This window comes from Idiotropiscis lumnitzeri, chromosome 18 (assembly GCF_059441095.1).
Source record: "Idiotropiscis lumnitzeri isolate Australia: NSW breed Sydney's pygmy pipehorse chromosome 18, RoL_Ilum_1.0, whole genome shotgun sequence".
Taxonomy (NCBI): Eukaryota; Metazoa; Chordata; class Actinopteri; order Syngnathiformes; family Syngnathidae; genus Idiotropiscis; species Idiotropiscis lumnitzeri.
The window spans coordinates 11,183,202-11,205,503 of NC_142408.1; the positions used below are offsets into that span (position 1 = coordinate 11,183,202).

General features: G+C 43.1%; 1 protein-coding gene across 2 annotated transcripts in view; it reads right to left on the reverse strand.

Annotated features, from left to right (window-relative positions):
• Positions 1–1,009: 1,009 nt before the first annotated feature.
• ap3b1a (adaptor related protein complex 3 subunit beta 1a) overlaps positions 1,010–22,302 on the reverse strand; it is a 39,042-nt gene continuing 17,749 nt past the window's right edge. For both annotated transcript variants that reach the window (XM_088281657.1, XM_088281656.1), the window contains exons 20-27: positions 19,745–19,889; positions 19,597–19,645; positions 19,108–19,214; positions 12,219–12,447; positions 10,142–10,226; positions 9,319–9,416; positions 8,850–8,988; positions 1,010–1,408 (exon numbers count right to left, since the gene is read on the reverse strand). In XM_088281657.1, coding sequence (XP_088137783.1) covers positions 1,252–1,408; positions 8,850–8,988; positions 9,319–9,416; positions 10,142–10,226; positions 12,219–12,447; positions 19,108–19,214; positions 19,597–19,645; positions 19,745–19,889 — 1,009 coding nt within the window. In that variant the 3' untranslated portion in view covers positions 1,010–1,251. The remainder of the gene's footprint in view (positions 1,409–8,849; positions 8,989–9,318; positions 9,417–10,141; positions 10,227–12,218; positions 12,448–19,107; positions 19,215–19,596; positions 19,646–19,744; positions 19,890–22,302) is intronic.

Here is a 22,302-nt window from a genome sequence, read left to right on the forward strand (position 1 = left end):
AGAAACTGAGAAATGTGGAAGGAGGTGGTAAATCTGTAAAACATTTCAAAAGTTTATTCTGACCCCACAGGGCTGTAATAGTTTGGGAAGTTTCATTACAGTTAGTCTTCCTTTCAGTTTGACCTTTGTTTTTAAATTTGTTGAATTTGAATAAATTTTTAAAGCACTTTTGAGTTTTTCAAAACATTTGATAATACTTCATTTTACTTTCTTTTTTTGTATTTTTTCTTTTTAGCCACTCCCCAACCACCAAACAAAAGGTAACTAAGTAATGTGTAATACGTTAGCTCCAATTACCAACAAACTGTTTGGACCTTCCTTCTTGTGTACAGATACAATACCGGAAGAAAAAAATAAATAAAAATTAGAACTAGAACCCAACAGCGGACTGAAGATGTACTTTCAGTTCGTTTAAATTTTTTGAAAAGCATTTTTGTATTTGATTTCGTTTTTTTTTAAATTTTTGTTTTGTTATTTTATTTGATTATTTTTCATAACCTTGATTAGCAATGCTATGGGAACATGTTTTTGATGAACCCAACCAGGAGAGTGGAGACTTTTCCAATCCACTGTACGTGTGCTACCATTTCCTTTTTATTTTGAAGACGTCAACACGGCTGACGAGGACATGGAAAATGCGCTTGGAAAGCATCAGCGTGAGTAAACAGCTGTGCTGGGGAATGAGTGCGGAGGTGATGGATGCGGGCAGAGTTGGCGTGACAGACGAGCTAACAGGTGTTAGCCGTGGCCTGGCACCAAGTCAAGCATTTCATTTGATCTGTTGCGTAATATCAGCAGTTTTCCTCTGTACGGCTAAACTAGCATCTGCCATATTTGGGCGTTTAAAAAGACAATATTCTACTTGAGGTAAACTGTAAATGTTTTGACAAATTTCTTGTTTTTTGTCAAACCTTCATGCATATGAGGGGAAAATGTTCCGGACCAAAACCTGTAACGGAATTATTTGCACTGCCAATTTGAAATAATGATCTGCTTTGGAATCAAGGGATAGAATTGAAAACACACCTTTTTAATCTGATACAATGATTAATCGATAATTAAAATATTTGTTAGCTGCAGCACTAGTCGACATTGATGTGAAAACAAGAGACTTGTGTGTTTTCAAGGACATTTACTGCAATGCAATTGTGGACAATTCTAACACCTCAGACTAAATGTCAACAAATGTGTAATGTGGCTGGGATCGAGTTTAATGAAAAAAAAAGGGGGGGGGGGCGAGGAGGCCAGGTTCTACACCTGGGTGAGAGCCTGTTTGAGGTCTCGCAGCAACATGGACGCCATGACACTCTTCTCAGTGTTGATGATTAGCTTGCAGACGCCCGCCTCGTCCTTCAGATCCAGAAGAACCAGAACCAGGACCTCGCTGCTCACCGTACGACCCGCAAACCTGCACCGGGCACAGAGGAACAACACCAAGACGCATGAGTTGAAGACACAAATGTGATGCATTCTGCGCAGAAATTGGGCATGTCAGGTTTCATGTTCTTCGTTGTAGAAGAAGAGGGGGGGAAAAAAGACATTTAGAACGCCAGTGACAAGGAAATGTCACATCTCGACTGATGCCCATGTCATACACGGAATATATTTGAATAAAGTCACAATATTTTAGGTTTTATGGACATCACAAGTCATGATTGCTTCTTATTTGTTCGAGAGAAATGACATTAACTTCATGTCACGATCGATCCTCACCAAAATTTGTGTATATGCATGCCCACTTCATTTTCTGAAAATATTTGAACAAGAGCCCCAATATTTTGGATTTTATAGACCTCATTAGGTCAGTGCCTCCACAGGAAGTCCTCACGAATGTTTTCCGATCCCACTCTGGTGATGCAACCCGTATTTTGGGCTCCAGATGGCGTTGCATGTCGGATTTGACAAGAAAAAAAAAAAGGAAGAGAATCGTGCCATCCAGACTGTCAAAAATAAAAAAAATAAAAAAAAAAAAAGATACATGCCGCATACGGGAAAAAAAATGTTGGACGAGGCACGGCCATGGTAAAGTTGAAACATTATTAGTTGGGCATGTCGTAATTTGAGGACTTCCTGTCTTTACATTGAATAAGGTCTCCAGTCTATGAAGAGGCAACAGCTCTGCAACGTCAATAAAATCCACATACACACACACACGCACGCACAGAAACGCACGTATATACATATGTACAAGTTGCTTGTTTATCACCGCTGTGCTGCTTTGAAATGGAGGTTTACATTAAGTAATTGTGCGCAGCTATGCAGTTTCTTTCCAGCACAGACATGAGAGAGCAGCTCTGGTTAACATGGGGTTGCAAATCGATTCTTTCAGAAACTCTCAGCCTGTCTTGCGTGTGTAATGCGCCAATACACTACTTCGGACCGAATGTGAAATACCACGACTCGCCGCTCTCCTGCGTGTTCGCGTGTGTAATTTAAAGGACGAGGATGGACGGGGACACAGGATGATTATTTTTATGAATAAGGACGAAGTGACAATGACGGAAGGGTGCACGGGCTGCGGACGAACCGGCAAAACAGGTCTTAGTGTCAATCTGTGCAATACTTCATGCCCTATGAGACTTTTTTCAACAAAGTTTCTTATTAAATTGTATCAAATCCTCCTACATTTGAGAACAAGTGACTCTCTTGCTGGACTCAAGGTTCCAAACAGTATTGGATGCATTCTCATGCTTACACATTACTAGTAAATAATCGGGTAAAAAAAAATAGTACGTGGGATTTTAAGTAAAAGAGGAAATATTCAGTCGAAAAACAAAATTGTAAGTGTTCGTTGGCCAGAAGAGGAACAGGAACGGAGCGCGTCTATTATCTTGTTGACTGACAGACAGCTGATGGTGTGAGGGCCCCGCCCCAGCCGCCACTCAAACCCAACTTAAAAACTCATTTTATGGACTGCGGCTGTCTATTGAGTAGGTGGGGTTCCCTTATGGCCCCCATCCGTCGCACTAGGGGAATTCCCAGCTCGTAATTTCAATGGAAATGGTCCCGGCGCACATGGTCCCCCCTATTGAGGGTCCTAACAAGAAGGCTGCGACCCACTGCGAACCCTCACCCTTACGCCTACTGCATCTTGGGGTCTCCCGCCCATCCCTGCCATCTGCCACCATTTACCACGACAAGAACCACAATTTCCCCCCGCCCTTCTTCCCCCCACTTAGGCCTGACAAACAGTCCACAAAGGCAGCCACTTAGGCCCGACTAAGGCCTGTCAAGAGCCCCCCCCCCCCCCAACACGGTGAGGATGGGAGCAGGCGTCCCCCAATTAGCATGGGAGGGGCCGGTGGGGGAAGGGCCGACCGTACACAATGCAACCGTGCCCGGCTACCCAAGTGCCTCCGTCGGTCTCTGGGGAGCGTCTAAATTAGCGTCAACAGACCACAGGGAGTTTATCATCCGCCTGTCGCTTGGCTCCCTCAGCCTTAATTAAAATATTAGCCACTTGTCTTGACGCCTCTTCAGGCCCCGCCGCGCTAAATCGGGCCTCAAATGCATTTGCTGCTGCCACGGTCTTCTCTTTCCTGCTTTCCTTCCTTCCGTCGAGGCATTCATCCACGTGCGCGGCGGGCCCCTCCACTAATGGATTTCGGAAATAAATCTTCCATTTACTGGGCCTGTTAACACCAGCCCGAGGTTGCGTTTATTCCGGCTTTCAGGAGATGCCGCTTCAAGTGTAAATAACATTCCTGAAAATTGGCTAGTTTATTTACTCAACTGCAGATGGAAGTAGGGGCGTGTATTTTTATTTATTTATTATTATTATTATTATTTAGAAGATTCTTTATTATGCTAGCAGTGTTCAGCCAACCAGATCTTTTGTCACTTATTTATTGCTAATATATAACGTAAAACACGACAGATTGGTGAGCGCAAACTAGCATGAGAAAGAGATCATACAAAACGTTCTTGGTTCATGAATAACATTTAACCTTAAAAATAATATTTAACACATTTCAATCTATTATATAATTATGGACAGAAAACAAGAACATTGTGTGTTTGAAGAGCAAAATATTCAACTAAACCAAATCATTCAAATAATTGGCTAATTTATTTACTTAAATGCAGATCGAAGGCGTGGCGTGTACGTTTATTTATTTATTATGATTATTATTATTTTTTTTATTTATTTTTTTTTAGAAGATTCAGGGGTGACCCGATACAACATTTTCCACTTCCGATCCGATATTGATATCGCGACCTTGAGTAATGTCAGATTCCGATATCTCCCGATACAATATGAGCAGGAGTGATACATGCTGTAATTTATTTAGTATGAATCGTTAGAAGAGACTTGATCAACCTTTGTTAACCTCCAAAATACGTTTGTATTTTTTAAAATTCCCGGTGACAAATCTAGCACACGATATTATATGGCGTTTAAATAGCAAAGCTGTGGGCAATTTGTGACGGAAATTAGTAAAGTATTTATTTACACGTTGCGGGCGCAGCACTAGCATGCTAGCTGTCCCGTTCCTCCATGATGACCAGCAGTCCGGATGATTTTGACACATTTCTTTGTAAATCTGATTTAAAATGAATAAGTCCTGAAGTGAATAAGATAAAAAAAAATCACCACCCACTCCCTGATTGTTTAGCTAACATATTTCATGAGCGGCGAGGACTCGGTTGAGCGATCTCTCTACCCCACGTTAAAAATGTAATTCTGAAAAACTAATCCAATTTTTTTTTAATTTCTATTAAATGTACCTGTAATCTGATTGGCTTTTTCTGCAACAGTAACGGAATACAGTTACAGTTTTTTTGTACACTAAATACATAACGTTGGTAGATGTCTTTCCTTAAATATATACAATATTACGATATACGATATATTGTGCGGCCCATATGCAGAAATTTTAATCCTGGCAGCCCACATTGGGATCATGATTAAAATTGGATACATTGCGCGGCCAGATAATAATGGCGAGTCAGGGTGGCCGACCCGGGACCATTTTCAAGCGGTGTCAAGCGGTGCGCTAAACGGGTCATTGGTATTCCTGTGCACTTGCCGCAGTTTGGGGCCTAAACGCCGCGTTAATTGCACCGCAGCAAATAGCAAAGCAGAGCAGAGCTGAGTTGAGCCAAGCAGGCAGATTGGCATCGATCGGCGGGGCCCTCCAATTACCCGCCATTCGCCTCACTTCACAGAGCCCGCACGGGTGCCATCTGCCTCCCCTTCACCCGGGATAAAGCCGGCCTCACCTTTACACCGGGCCCCGGTGAGAGTGTGAGGTGGGGGCGCGCGGGACTTACAGGACTTAACCCGTCACGACGGCACAAGCTGCCCAGGAAAAATGGACGCCATTGTGGAGGCGCTCCAGCCGGACGGACGAGTGTCCTTCAAAAAGGTGGTCAGCCAGGCGGGGGCGGCGGCGGCCAGATGGCTGGCGGATATCAGGCCTGATTACAAGCATCAACCCTCCAAACTTGGCCATGAAGCTGTGTCAAGCCACATGTTTTCATTCGCCACATTTCAACCCTCAAGACAGGCCTGGTCAAACTTTGACGTGCAAAATTCTAATTATTTACAGACGGACCGATATACTTTTTTCATTGGCGTCAACATTTTGAATTAAGACGAACTCCAACACCTAATTTGCTGTAAAAGTCTTTCTGCACGTGTTTATTCTTAATATATTAAACAGCTTTTCACATTTGCAACAAGTTCATTTTTGGTCTTTTTTTTAATCTTTGACATCAGATATCATTGTCAATTTTTTTTAGCAACAAATGAAGGCATTATGTCAGACTTAGAAAGTAAAAAAAATAGACCGCTTCGGTATTCTACAGTCAAAAACCACTGCCAAAAATTTGCTTACCTAACGTAACTGCTTTTAGTTCGAACCAAAACAAAACAGGAACAGTTGACAGAACATTGAAATCAATCAATCAATTCAATCATCATCTAAAGATTACACACTCCAGATCATTTATCAGCACTTGGATTTTCTTGTTTAGCTTGAATTTATTATTTATTTTTTTCCCAAAATGTCAAATTGTCAGCCCGATAGTTGCTCTATCCCTAAAAATATTAATTGTCCTCGCCGTTAGGCAGAAAACAAGATGTCCAAATACGGTCAATTTCATATTTTTTCACAAATCAATACTATTGTATGTTACTACATCATGTGTTAAATGTATGCATTACTAATAGGGACGGACATCGCCCCATTAAAAAACGATTCGAACAGAAAACTGTTTGTTTTAAAGTGGAACGATTTGATTCAGTTCGATTTAATATACTCACATCTTTTCACTCATAACCGATTTTCAACACGTCAATTTTTTTTTTTGTTACACTTCTCATGACTAATCAATTTAAGAAGTGGAAAAATAGCTTGAGACCAAATCTATTAGCGCTCGAGGACTGGAACTGTCTGAGAAGTCTGGTCAAACTCTGCATGTCCCTCACTGCCCGGGAGCCGTATGGCATTACATCGAGTCAAGCTTGAAAGTCTGAATGCTTTTTGGACAACAACATCAGAAAATTGCTTACTTAGATACGGTATTTATACAGGCTTGCTTTGTCAAGAAAACTATTGCTGTAATGCTTCGAGAAGAAGGAACTGGTCAATCCGAAGAGGAGCGCATGCACCATCATTTCCCCCAAATTTTATTTACGGCATTAGAAATTGCTTCAAGACCTCGGGGAAGGGTTTGGAGAAGATAATGTCAAAGAGACTTTGTTACGAGGGGGGGGGAAAAAATGCTGTTTATCTTTGTGTAGCTTTAACATTTTAGAACAGCAATGACAATTCTAAAAAGATATTTGGGATTGATTCACTCATTACTGGTTGACCACAGTCAAAGTGGCTTGTGGGAGGAGAAGAAGAAGAAAAAAAAAAGTGAACAATGGCTCAAGTGGGTGTATTAAGGGTTAAATCCTAATTGACGTGTTTTTCTACACAAAGTGCTGGCGTATTTGGGGGCCGGATAACACTCCATCACATTTGCCTTCTAACGGACTGAAAAATGAAGCGCATTTATTTTATTCCGCTTGTTTAGACACAAACAAGAACAGCATTTTCTACATTTGCTTTCTTGCTTGATTTATTGCCATCCTCCCTCGCAGCAATCAATTTGGGCGCTTGGGCAGGCTTGTGTTCCCCCCTAACACAGACACACACACACACACTACCAGCCAACCAACCGTGCACTATCAACCCACCGCCCCCCCACCCCCTCTACCATAAGAAACACTTGGCCAACGTTTGGAGAAACAGCGCTGCACCCTGCTGATCAATACAAGAACTGCGTCTGTTAAAACTGCAGGGAAGGACATTTGTTTTTGACTTATTATTATACATACATACATATACATACATACAAACGCACACACATACATACACATGCCCATGCGCACACGCACACACATGCGCGCGCACGCACTACTACACCCCTTTTGTGTTTGCCACCATCTCCTTCCTCCACCTTCAGTTTTGGGGAATCACTCACACGTGAGTGGGCGACAACCACCAAGCCGAGGAAGCACAACTCTGTCCAATTATCTCTCAGGTGCGCGCGACAGAGAAGGAAGCTCATTAGCACACCCTATGTACACCAATTACACAGCCATCCATCCTGGGGCATTCCCCCCGGCATGTAAACGCACACCCGCACGCAACATGTCCACCTCATTTCAAAGTACCATGGACCGTTTGGAGAAAGGCGGCTCATGAACACCTGACAGTGCTTCCAAGTACTTCCATTGGTTGGATACACAAAGACAATGGAGCCGATTTTGCCCCTTCGCGACCAAGAACATCAAACATGCAACGATCTTAATGTCTTCTCAGATTGTGCAATAAGATGATCCTTCTGTCTGAGGTGCGCAAAGAGAGGATTTCTCATTTTTGTGAGCTCACGTGAGATCACATGTGATCACCCCAAATTTCTGCTTCAAAGGACTTTGTTTCGAGATGGATGGAATATGCAGGCTACTTTATGGTTATATTATCGGCGCAAACCATACGGTAGGGGACAGTGACAGAACAATGCGGATGCCAAAAATCCATGAGTAATCGCTACGGTTTGGTACGCTACGCTACGGTAAGGTGGTCGCAAAGCACTACTTTAGTCTTTATGAAGTCTCTAATCTCAATTTGAAATAGTTCTTTGACACCGATGCAGCAAAACACTACTTTTGTCTAAATGAAGCTCCTCAAACTCACATCAACATAATTCCTTGGCAACATGATGGCACGAGACGGCGGCAAAGACACGTTTAAGTGCCCCGAGGAGGAACGCTGCTCTCGCCCGCGATCAGCAAGTCAGTATCTGGTTAATGTTCTGCCACTTTCACAATAGCCAGAGTGAGGATTGAGAGTCTATTTGTATGTGTTGCTGCGCCACGTATGTTAACATAGCAGTTGTTTGAGGGGTTACGTTCATTTCTGATTAGCCTACATATGGAATTTCTCATTCTATGTCAGAATTAAGATAATGGACTTTGGTTAGAAACAATGACATGGCTTGGTTGAGCATTTTTAATAGCATGATTCTTGATTCTCGTTTGTGTCAGATTTACACAGAGCGGAGCACTTGACCCGTTTATGACGAGCTGTCCTCCGCCCACTGGCCGCGATCACTGTACCATAACGTCCTGGCCTCGGCCCTCCGGCCTTATTCGGACGGTGTTGAATGAGAATGAGAAGCGGCGCGAAGAAATACTTTTAAAAATATCGCTTAAAATTGGTTCAACTGAGTTTAAAGCATGTGGGTGGGGTAAAATTACTTTGAAAAAATGTAAAAGGTAGTATGTATTTGCTCTTCTGCAAAAATGCTGTGATTGCCACATTTTTATGGGAACAACTCATGTTTTGGCTGACCTGTGTAGATGACTCTCAGAGGAGGCCACTGTGCCCACATTGGCCACTGACAGGATTCGCTCGGCGACGGCTTGGCTGGAGATGTCAGTTGTCGCCATGGCGACGGTTGCCGATGTCTCGTTCATGCCCCGGAGTTTACCTGTCGGCGGGAGAGCACAAAAGTGGGTGTTGTTGGATGCTCTGTTCGTATCTTCTCAGTGTGTTTTAAAGCAGCAGCTGTTTGAATGATTACAATGATTACAACATGTATGGAAATTTCCAATCGACTGTATATGGCTTTTCACTGTACATGCTAAAATGAAGCTTTTTTTTCCTCCATACATTCCTGATTTTCACCAATTGCAGTTGTGTCTGGAACGTTATTGCTTGCGACAAACAACAGTTTACTGTACTGTTGTCTTCAACAGCGTGGTTAACTTGTTTTTACACTGTATGAGAGTTGGTCATCGTATTTGGGCTGTGACCTCACTTTGCTCTTGGCAGAAGTCCTTCTCGGAGAGGCTGCAGGGTGTAAGCAGTTCGCCCACAGCAGGCTGGATGAAAACACTGAAGTGCTCCTCTTTGGTGCTGAGCCGACATAAAAATACACGTCACATGGGCTTCACTTTGCAAACAAATCCAATTGCAAACAACATTATTTTTGGAGGGAGGTTTTGTGGCAGGATAGATTCCTCTGTGTCATGGAGATTTTTTGCTAAGGTTATTGACTGCCGTTTAGCGAGTGGACGCGGTCAAGATTATTGGGAGAATAATTGTTATCGCAGAGAAGCGCTGATCAATTACGGCTGCAGTCTCAAGTGAGAATTCTGGCATATAGTGGGATATGAGAAAAGAATGGAGGGGGGGGACTGGAATTATGTTGAAAGAGTGGGGGGGGGGGGGGTAAATGGTGCGGATAATGGATGGAGGGATACTGAACGATATGGAATAATATTAAATGATGCGGAATGAGAAAGCATGGGCAAATTTTGGTGGGACCAGGAAATCTCTGGCATGTTGAAAATTGTCACCAAATTGAATTGAGTGAGCTCAATATCTTGGAATTTAAAATGGGAACAATTTGAATCTGTTATGTTGAATGTGCCATTCGGAATGAATAGGGAATTTGGGGGAAAATTTAATTTTAGGAACGTGAAAAACAATAGCCTTGCGTAGAGTCACATTTTTGGAATATGTTGAATTTGGAATGTGAATGGGATGAATTATGAAGAAAAAGTACAGTAGACGCATAAATGGCTTCTTCCCTGGCTGCAACCCTCTAGTGAGTTCTGTATGATATTTTTATTTTTTACCACAGCTGGAAGTTAGCCGCTTGCGTGGAGTCATTGAAGTCAACGGCCATGGAAACTGTCACGGAGGCCTCTGGATCCAAGCGCTCTGTGGGGAAGAGAGACAAAAGAGGAATGGGAGAGTTTGCTGTGAGTGACAAGGAGGAGGAGGGTGCCAGCAGAGTGGAACAGACAGGTACAGCTGATGCTAGCATTTGTTAGCTCGTAAGGCAAGGCCACCGGTGTGTGTGTGTGTGAGAAAGAGAGAGAAGCCTGTCCTTCAATCTCACAGCACGTTTCCACAACAACAAGATTGTGATGCATCAGCGTCAAGATGAGGTGCGACACAACCAGTTGATAGAATCAAGACAAAAATATAGGGACCACATTTAAAACCTTTTTCGAGATACTTTTACACCTCGTGCATACTTTAAAAACACATTTGTTACAAGACACTGCTTAAATTATTCCTGAGTGCTGTTCTCACTCTCCATCTCTCCAGAAATGGGAGACCATCGCATACCATCACTATGACTGGCTCACAAGGGTCTATAAAAAAAAAAAAAAAAGATGTAAAGAGTGCTTGCTTCAAGCCGTTTGCCACTCCCAGTTCCATCCATCTATCCATTATCTGTAATCTTTCTCCTCACAAGGGTCACGGGGGTTGCTGAGGCCTATCCCAGCTATCTTCGGGGGTCACCCTGAACTGGTTGCCAGCCAATCACAGTTGTTTGTTTCAAATTGATTGTAAAAGTGACACATTTTAAAAAAAAAAAAGGGGGAGGGCATAGGGGAATTAACATAGTAGTAAGGCTGTAAGACTAAAGAAAATAAAATAAAGTTTGGGAAGATGTAAGTATTAAATGGACTTTTTGGCACCTCCGAATTTCCAGTTGGAAAGCAGTGGCTTAAGTACAAAAACACTACAAGCCTCCAAACTTGAAGCTAATAATCATCTACCCCGCCCCCAATCAACACAGAAGCAGCAAGTAAAGATTTGACTGCGTGAATGCCTCCTTTTCTCCCTGCTGGTGTCTGCCTATCGATTCCAATCACCTGCCGTTTGGCCACACCACTTCCTCTGACGACCGATCAATGCGCCGCAATCGGCCGCTCGGCACGCACGGGTGCGAGAATTGGCGGGAGCCACGGCGTCATGCGACAGAATGAGCGTGGGGTTGTGATCAATGCTAACTAGCGGGAATTAGCTCTGGCCGCAATGATGGACTTGGATGTATCAGGACTATCTCAGTGTTTATTTATTTTTTTCCTGACACTACGGTAGGACTTTGACTTATGATTTTAAATTGTTCTGTGACAAAGCGTGTAACTCAATTTGCTGGAATATCAAATACATTTTCCCCATTGAATGAACTGTGAGCGACATCAGGAGCTGGAGTCCGGTTGGCTGGTCAGTCTGCTCGTGAGCGTCTGGGTGTTTGTTGTGATCTATATCAGCTCCTTGTGAATGTTGGAATTTAATAGTTGTCCTGTTCAATATATGTCGAAAAGTGCATTGACAGCTGTGGCTCTCCTTGACCACATGCCGGGGTATTATCGTACCTTCGTTGCATCCACCCCACTTCACTCGAGTGGTGATGCATCTGTAGCTGCATTATGTGTTAGCAATAAACCGCTATTGTTCTTACGCTATGGTAAAGTGTTTTCGTAGGCAATATTTAATTCTTTCAGGTTTTATATATCCGTTTTTATCTGTTGTTGCTCCCTGCGTTCTTAAGTTTGACAGTTGATAAGTGCTGTAAGATTTATGCAAATTTCTGTTAATCTATCTGACTTGTATGTTAGCATTAAACTAGGAGTACTTCCTTCCACTCCTTTCATTTAAAAACACAATGTGTGATTCCCTTTAGTTTAATGTTCGTCTCGCTGCAAACTACAACTGGGTGACAAGCCGCTAAAAGCAAGTGTGCCTGGCATCTTGTTTGGAGGCGTGCCAGAGAGAGCAGCTTTTCATAAAAGCATGTTTCAATAAGCTTAAACGAGTTTAAAGTATGTGGGAGGGGTACAACTACTTTACAACTGTTTTTATATATGGTCTCGCAATCGTGCCGATTTTCATCTCTGTGATGACGGAACTCACCGATGGTGTTAAAACAGTGAATCTTGAGGCTGGCAGGACTACGCTCTCCGACGTGAATCTCCTCTAGGGGGCGCTCACAGCAGTTGGTCAACGTGACCTGCACGGACACCATGCTGGGCCCGAACAAGCAGGGCTGCCGGGGGAAGAGGTACTTTGCAGACAGGCCCTTACCACTCATGTGGTGAAGCAACTCGTAGCTTTTCACCGGCCCGAAAGATGGACTCGTCACCTGAAAAGATTAAAATGAGAGGACATAACATCATTTCAAAACAAAACAAACAAAAAAAAAAGCACTGCTTCAGATTAGAGTAGCGCCCCTCAGGAAAAGCTCTATTAACTAGCAGAGGCCCAATTAAGAAATGCCCTCAGTGGCAGAGGGAAATGGACTAGATGTTCACTTGAATGAAATCCTAATGAATAGAAAGACGAGAGCTCACAAAGGCACTATTCGGAGGCTGCTTTTTTCCTTTCAAAAAGGAGCTTTTTCCCTTTCAGTCGCAGTAAATTACATTAAGCGGAGGGTAAAAACAGCGAGCTCTGACGCTTTGTGGAAAGCCGGCACTCTCAACTTCCCAGGTCTTCACTTGGCCTCTTGATTACTTTAAGAGCACAGTTGACGTCAAATATGTGAATACATCTCTTTTTTTCGCCCTCGCCCATCACTCAGTCCGGGATTTTTTTTTATGATAGACATAGTCCACATAATTTTATGCTCATTGGCGAATCTGGTGGTGGGGGCTGATTTCATTCATTATTTTGTTAGTATTTTAAGGGCATTAATGAGCAAATTTGCATAAGAAGACCACCAACGCAAAATGAACGAGTTCCTGTTTAATTTTTCTGACATGGGTCCAAGTTATTTTTTTGCTGGGCCCCATTATGATAGAAATGGCCATCCAACTTTGTGTTCATCAGGAAAATCTGTGCCGGGGGATTTTTTTTCCTCCCTTTGTACAGCGTACAAATGAGTGTACTCGCCAAAAACTCAAACTGATGTAGCGACAGAAAAGGACCGTAAGTTGCCGCTACAATATACTAATTTTGGGGATGAGTAGGAGAGACTTGTGTGTGTCCCATTAGGATGGGAATGCCCACTCAATTTCGTGTTGATAAGTAATACTGCTCTCTGGGGTTGATTTGGTCCCTAATTTTCAAGGGCACATTAATGAGTGACTTTGCACAAAAAAAAAAAAAAAAAAGAGAAAATAACCAACCACTCTTTAAACTGGTTAATATTTCTTAACTTCCTAGGCAGGCGCAATTTTCAAATTTGTATTTATTTATTTTACTAAAAAAGTAAACATCTCCATGGAGCCAGCAAGGCAGGCCAAGAAAAAAAAAAAAAAAATCTGCGTTGGTGAACAGTAGCAGTAGTCAATGTTTTCACACTAAACATTCACATATGTCAGCCATGTGTGTATATATGAATATGAGTACTTCATAACACAACAGACAAGTGCAAGAGTATGGATGAGTTTCTTTTTTTTTTTTTAGCATGAACAGAAAAATAAACAAGCAACTCATGAGGCTAATTGAATATGGCAGCACAGAAACGTTCATGCAATGTCAATAGGTTTCGTACACCAAACCTAAAAACTAATAAAACTGATATAACACTTTGTGGACCAGTTGAGTGGTTAACACAAAAATATGAGATGGCAGTTTGGTACTAAATCACCTGTGACACGATATCAAGGTTTCAGCAATTGAAATCTGTATAATGTATTTAAAAACTAAGCTCCAAATTCAAATCCACAGGGTCTTAAGTGATAATTAAGACAATCCATTTCTATTCACTGAAAACTTCACAGACACCACCAGGAGTCCTTGACGCCATTCCAATAACAATCTCCTCAATATGCTGTAAAAGGAGACCAAGCAAACATTAGTTAGCGTGGGCGACTATCACGCTGGCAAATTTATCGGAGCACTTTCAGACGTGTCGGTGTCAATAAAGCTGGCCGTAATGTTGGCCGGAGATTTAGCAGCTTGGCTCAAGGTCCCTCGGCACGCGCCTCGTTCGAGCTGCCTTCCGGGAGTCCGGACAGCTTTCGCAGGGCTTATTATCACCCATTTGACACAGTGGACAGTTAACGTCTGACAGCAGTGCCAACGTGAGCTCTTGTCCTCTTCCACAGGCCATAACACCTCAAGTGTAAATAAAGGCAACAAGAGGGATGTAACCTTGACTCCCTTGTCAGCCGTGTCTAAGCCCCCCCCCCCCCTATCCTCTCTCCCCCTCGTCACCGTCATCGTCCTCTTGGCGGACAGCATGAAAGGGAGGTGACAACGAGGGAACACGTTGATTGAGAGGCTCCATTATGCGTCAACTTAAAGGAAGGCAACGTGATGGATGACGCCCGCCGCCAGTCACCTTCAGAGCGGCGGCCGGCGAGGATGCGCTTCCGATGCCTCCGTGGCAAATGACCTGAAAATCCCGCTGACATATCCGAAAGGGTTGACGGGAGCCGGGCGTAGCCTCGCGCGCATGACGGCCCATTTACAAGAAAAGGATGCCGGTGGGGAGATTTATATTGAAAATCCATTTCTGGTTTCAGGTTGTTGGAGGAGGGGGGGGTGTTGGGCAGTAAGCAGCTCGTCTTGCCCTCAGGCAGGAACTTTAAGGTCTAATTGTCCCCTTCAGTGTGTGGAGATGACAATTAATGGAGGGAAGGCGCAAAGACCTTGATGGCAAATTGAATTAAATAAATGTTTGCCACAGCCTAGCGCACCTACTCGCTCATGTGAGTTGGAGTCTCGCTGCGAGGTTACTTCATTTATGCCAATTTATCAGCAAATGAGCTACTCTTAAACCATTAATTACCAAGACTGCGAGTGGCACACGTTAGCACTGATAGACGGAGAACACAAAGTGACACTGTATGCCCTTCATTGAGTCATGTCAAACTATTTGATGGATCCCACCGTACAAACGCTGATGCACGAATGTGCATGTTTAGAAAAACAATGCAATTGACAAGGAGCCCCCATTTCGAAATAATCAAATTACTCAATCATTACAATTTTCATCTAAATCTGGTGTCTCGCAAGCACTGGTAACTGCCCGTCATGGAGAGGTATCGTTCAGTATTCATGGGATGGCAACAAATTAATGGACACACAACCCCGTCGGAAGTCATGCCACACCACAACAACAATTAAATTCTTCTACGTTGACAATTCAATTTGTGTTTTAAAACAGGGAGCTCCTTTCCAATCACCTTGTTTATTAGTGTGACACTAAACAATATATTCGTACATTATTGGATAAGAATCATTAGCTAGCGGCCAAGCCAACAGAGTGAGCGAGCGGCCAACTGCAACCGTGGCTCAATGGATTGTAAAACGTCTTTTTGTTTCTCGTAAACATCTTGATAACACTTGTTTGATAGCAGCCCAGTTGAAGACGACCATGACCGTGACTTCTTCATGATCCTTCTGCAAAATTACACACCCAAAGTTGCATTGCATGTAATCCTACAAATCGCTTAATAAATGGTGCAACGATGATCTGCATCATTAGCTCAACCATCACAGGATTGCGAGTATTGCACTACTGATCACTTTATCGGCGCTCTTATGACTGACCAAATTGTTGCACAGCTGTCATTGGGGTGCTATTACTGCACCAAAAAAAAACAACTTCTACGGAAAGACTTTCTGTACTTATATGTCACGTCGTTGTTTATCGCAGTCTCCTGTTACTGTAATACTAGTGGCGCTCATACTGCCGAGACAAATTCCTTGTGTTTGGCATACTTGGCCAACAAAATGATTCTGTGAGTGTTAAAATACCTCCTTCGGTCCATGCTTTTTTTAAAAACTCCTCTTATAAGAAAAACGAGGCTGTGAGAGGCGAGACAGTTTTGAAAGGAATTCCATAATAAACAATGACAATTATTAAATTAATTGTCGACTAAATCGCATAACCTTGGTACCACCATATGCTTCTGAAAAACAAGCTAAAAAGAAATGATGGAAGACGCAAACATTTCTCAAAGTCAGCTGACAAGCTATTTCCAGTTTTTTCCGCCCATCCTTGGCGAGAGGCAATCGGCACCGTTTGAGTGGCGGCGAGAGGTTTGCTCACAGAGTTCAGGTCTAATTTCGAGTCAGCAGGAGGACTGGGGCTACCCGTGCCGGGTGGTGGGGGGCAGGGTGGCCTGATGGACACCAAATGAACAAATTATGATGGCCCTCTTCTAGGCGTGATGGGGTCAAATGCCACTGACAGTTCAATTTCCCTCCCACTAGCCGCCCGGGCCGACTAATTATGAATGAGACATGATCAGGATGAGGTCTGCGGCTACGCTTGGGATTTAGGGAGGCATCGGTGAGAGTTCCTAATGTCAAAATGTTATTAGAGGGGAGTCGGGGAACACGAGAGAGTGGGGGAGGGTGGCGCGGGTCAAAGACAGTGACCAAGGTTAATCTAAATGCCTTTGATAACCATGCAGTAATTCTCTAAAAGGGCCCGAGCGCTCAGCTGAGACTCGCACGTCGCCTCCGTGGGCAGATTGAGCAGAAATAGAAACGACACCGGGGCCAGACTGTGTGTGCGCGCATATAAAAAGGTGAACTTATTTATCCCGCCGCACATATCATGTATTTATGCAGGGAATTGGCTCTAAATCAGCTGTTAGAATCTGCATTTCTGTCGGTCGGCCTTCACCCGCTCCGCAGGCCGAAAGCGACTGTCAATCATGCTGAGTGGCGGACGGGCGGGCATGGAAAGTCAGAGGGCTGAGAGTCACCCAGCGAGCTGAGGAAGGCGGCATGTTCGGCCGGCCACATCATTAAAGCATAAACTTCGTCTTCACATCACAGACAAACAGGAAAGTCAACAATGCCGTGTTCATCACAAAGTGTACTTGCCATTTCGTTACACTACAGCTTTAGTCAACACTCAAGTAGCCATAGATTTATTAAAAAAAATAAATAAAATAAAAACTATGCTTCGAAAGGGAACTTTCCATTGGAATTAATAGGGAATCAATAGGAATTCACCAGGAACTTATCAAGTTGAAGGATGAATCCTACTAAGAAAATTAGAGGACAGAAAAGCCTACACGCCCCTTAAAAATTTGTTTAATATACAGTAATCCCTCCTTTATTGCTGTTAATTGGAACCAGAAAACCCCCACCAGAGGCAAAAAACTGCCAACTAGAGATTGACTATTTTTTCCTTAAATGTGTAATTTAGATTTGGGGGTGGATTTATGCTTCTATATGCCGTTGCGACCCCCCGAGATGGTTCCCAACCTTTTAAATACTTACACACCAAATTTAACTTTAAAAATGGTAAATGAAAACTCAAGTGCGATCATTCAGTCTGGAGTACACACTGATCCTTAGGGACAATATCACAAAATTTCATGCATCAAAAGTACTCAATTAACACATCCAGGCAACTGTAAATGAAAACCGCTTTTTCTTTCGGAGGCAGATGGTTTGCCGATGTGTCGAACCACCACAGTGTAGCGCCTACTCCTGGCAAGGATGACTTACTCAATGCCAGGGTTTTTCTTTTTCGTCTTACGCATCGTGGCTGGTATCCATAGCCTTCACGAATACCCAATACATTGACAAATAGGTTGGTATCGGCTTGATACTGATATCTGGTATCCGTACGTACGTATTGTCATATCAACTGGACACTTTTTTTTTTAGTTAGTTTTTTTACATTTTGGTTTGACGGTGTGCCTTGGCTCAATAGATCTTGGGAAAGCCTGTGTTCGAGAAAGGCTCTGAGGTAGAAAATACACACAGCTGACGGCGGGGAAAAAGGAAAAATGATCTGGACATTTTCCACCCTCGTGGGAGCAGCAGACGGGATACAAAGTACACACGGCGGCCGAGAGACAGCAGGAAAGGTCGACCATCAGATATACACAAGAAGGACACGTGGGGGGGAAAAGCAACGGAGAAATGGAAGGCAACGGATGGCGTGCGGCACGGGAGAAAGGCCCGGCAAGAGAAATAGAGTTCAAGGGTGCAGGCGAGACAGGCGGTGCGATGGAGGAATCCTGACGGGCCATAAATAGAAGGCGTCAGAAAAGGTCAACACGTCGGCGTCGGGAGCACAAACGTTCCGCAGGGAAGGAGAAGCTCATTTCACCGCCTCAGCTGCGAACAATAGACTCTCAGCACACCTTGATGGAGGAAGAGTTGCCTGACACTTTTTATAATGCGCCAACACACACACAAACACATGCACATAAATCAGGGGTGTCAAAGGTATGGCCCGCGGGCCAGATAAAATCCGCAAAACGGGATTAATCCAGCCTGCAAGAAGATTTGGTAAAGTATAGAAATATGAATAGCCTGATTGAATAAATAGCCGCCCTCAAATTTGCCCAACTGGCCGATATTGCACACAAGTAACTACATTTTATACACTTCACTTTTCCCATAGCATTTAGTATGCATGAACAAGCGAAACAGTAAATCTGTGAGTGTTTCATTCCGTTTGTGTTTCACTTGACATTTACAAATAATGCTCAAGTGAGCAAAGTAAGATGATGGCTGGGGCTATTTAACACACAACCTTAGGTCACTGTTTGTTTAGGAGGGAAAAAAAAAAAATAAAAAAATAATAAATAAATAATTAATAATCAAGTCACGCGACTTGCCTGTCATTTTTAGACAGGTAAGTCACGCCCTCATAAAACAGCTGATAAAGACGAGTCACACGGCACCATCATGTGACACTCTGAAGAAGGCGAAAGACTCGTCGAAACATGTCAGGTAAAAAGATTAACCTAAAACGAAATTGTCTGCTCTAAATGAATCAGTCAAAATATAAATAATAAGAAGAAGACAAAATGAACTTAATACAAATACATATACATACACACACACACGCACGCACGCACCCCCCCACACTCACCGGCATGGTGGCAGCAGAGATGGCAGAGAGCGAAAGGCCTTCCAGGTCGGACAGCAAACTGGAGGAGAGGACCGAGGACTTGGTTGTGGTTGTGGGTGCGGGCAAAACTGACAAACAAAACCACATGATATACAGTCACACAACACTACCAGGTTTTGTGGGAAATCACACATTTTGGGGTATCCCCTTTGTTGGCAGACTGGCTCAGTATCTCCATTTTGTTTTGACCATTCCAACACTGAAAAGAAACGGCTTGAAGGATATTATGACAATAATAAAGGGCTAAACCCGGAGATTTGAGCCGCTTAACATTAGCACATTTACTCTAACTTGGGGCATATTTGATTTGATCTGCAGGCTTTTTACCAGCAATTGAAGTTTGCAAAAAAAAAGTAAAATAAAAATAAGACATTTAAAAAAAAAAATCTATATATATATATATATATATATATATCTATATATATAGACATATATATAAATAAAACTCACAGTCATCGAGATCCAGCAAAGACACTTCCTTTTTGGGCGTGTTTTCCATCTACAAAAGAGTAAATACAGTCAGGTTGGCTAAGTTAGCGTAGAAAGCTAGTAGAAAAAGAAATTATTTTATGCTAAAAGCACAACTATAAAACTTTACCTGAGGTTTGGACTTGGCGCTGTTTTTCCTTTTTTGCTTTGTGGCAGAAACCGAGTCCGAGTCCGAAACAGACTCTGACGAGGAGCTTTCGGCCGACGAGCTGCTATCTTCCGGCATGGGTTTGTCACTACTTTGATCAGAGTCGCTGGAAGACGAATGAAGAGCGTTTCATGTTACCATAAATTCGGGTTATTTCAACATTTACATCGTCCTAATTGATCCAGACTGCTGCTATCTTAATGCATCAAATATCTGCTAAACCCGTTTGGAGAAGTAAAACTACCTAAAAATGTATTGAATGCAGATGCCATTCTTCTGTTCTGGCCTTGCAAAAAAAAAAAAAAAGAAAAAAATTAAACTGCTGAAAATATGCATCGATGTGATAAATAAAAGAACTGATTTTCAACACCATGTTAACCAAAGCTGCTCTCTCATGTCTATGCTGTAAACAAACTGCATACGCACATTGCGTATATTACTAGATTAGTGGACCAACCATGACAGCGTTGACATTCAAAAGCGCCGACAATTTATTCCTACATTTAATTATTTGGCGCTGTCACGTCTTCCGCTGGCTGCTTGCATGTCTGCAACGCACATGTACATTTATGGTAATGTGGCTCATCAGTGATATAAAGCAAGGAAAGAAGCATTGTGGGTAATTGAATTTCATGGTTAACCCATGTTAGCAACAGAGTTTGAAAGTCTGTGCATATTTCACAAAATTGCTGAATACGATGTAAAGGCTCCCTTTCTTAGCAGCACAGTGGTGCTAAACGTGCACTAGTGTGCATCTGAAGGAACGCCACATGCGATGTTCTGTTGTGGTACGCTAACATATTGTAGCGTCTATTATGGATTATGACGGCATTAGTCAGCGAATGTTATTAAAAAACAAAACACCGTTTTTGTACACTCGAGGTTGACGTCCTTCGATGGCGACCACACACTGAGTGTTGTGTTTATGACCTGAAACATCTGCGCACTCAAAGTAACACAACATGACCCATTTGCCACAAGACATTAACTGCAACACGCGCCAATAAAACATATCCGTCCTAGGTTAGAATATACCATTTTAAAATCCTAAAAAATGTTTCAGCTACTCTTTAAAGGTTTTTTTGGGGGGGGGAGTGCGGGGGATTCAGGAACATGCCACATTTTGAATGTGTAAGGTTATATTGTGCATACTACAGAAGCAAAACAAAATGTTTTGTAGAAAGGTTAAATAAAGAAAATGAAAGGGGGGCTATAGGTTATGTTGCTCACACGAGGGCCGATTCGTGGGCAGGATTAAAATCATCCTTCGGCCTTTGTTAATCAAACGCTTTTTTAAAGTTTTTTACTCCCCGGCCCAAAAATGGGCATCCAGCCGAGCCGGACTGTTACCCCCCAGCGACGGACTGCCCAGCTCTGAATTTACAGTAAACTTAACTGAGTGACAAACAGCTTGAAGCAAGCATGGGTTGCCTCTCCTTGGAAGAGGTGCTTGAATGAAAATGAGAAGAGGCGCAAAGAAATATTTTTATCAGCAAGTCTCTATAAACAAAATGGACACGGAATGAAGGTATAAAGGAGACCTGAATGAATTAGTCACAAATGTTTGGGTTCAATAGAAAAGCGAGGGAGCGTTGTTTTAAAAAAATCTGGGAGTACCCCGATTCCCACCAGAGTGCGAACGATTAAACCGCGATAAAGCAGGGACCATCGACACAGAATGTGGCAATTTCACGGCTTAGTTGGTCACGACTGAAGCCCCAATAACTCTGACCATCCTAAAAAAATGCCCTCCTCCCACATGAGTCCCATTAAGGAGCTAATCAAGCAGAATGGTCCTCCACCGGCGTGAGCCACGTTTACATGGCTAATCGCTAATGATTTGTGATTGGCCACTTAGCAACCTGGTGTTAGCAAAACTTGCTATTTGACTCATTACGGCGCGCTTTTCAAATTCACATCCTTCACATAAAGTGGCAGCCAATGCCCGCGCTCTGCCTGACCCTGTTCTTGCCATTTGCCGGCGCAATTAGCGCCGCTGCCACACGCACGCACTAATTAGCGCCGCTCCCCTCTTCCAAGTGCTTCCACTACAAACGCGACATAATGCCCTCATTACAGCCCAACCTAATCAAGCCCACCGTGATTTATGACTTTTTCCTGTTTGCCGCAGATGAAATCTGTAGGCCAAATGAATACTGGCTTTTCATCATGGCCCAAGTGAGAGAGCCGGTTAGCAACACAATTCCCCTCATTAATTTAACAGTCGAACGTAGCAGGCAGGCGCAGCGGTGTAAACACTCATTATTGGGACAAATTGAAGAGACACGGAGCCAGCCAACGAAACGGACGGCGCTGGAGAAATGTAACATTAAATTATCTTGGCAAACGCATTGATCGGTTTGTTTTTCTGACCTACTTTGGATTTTCCAGCAAGGAAATTATTGCGGGGAGGAGCTATGTTGCGAACCCTCTCACAATTGGTGAAAATCCCCAGAGTACGGCACAGTGGTGCTTTGAGATACGAGCAGCCCACTCATGTTTTTTTTTTTTTTTTTTGT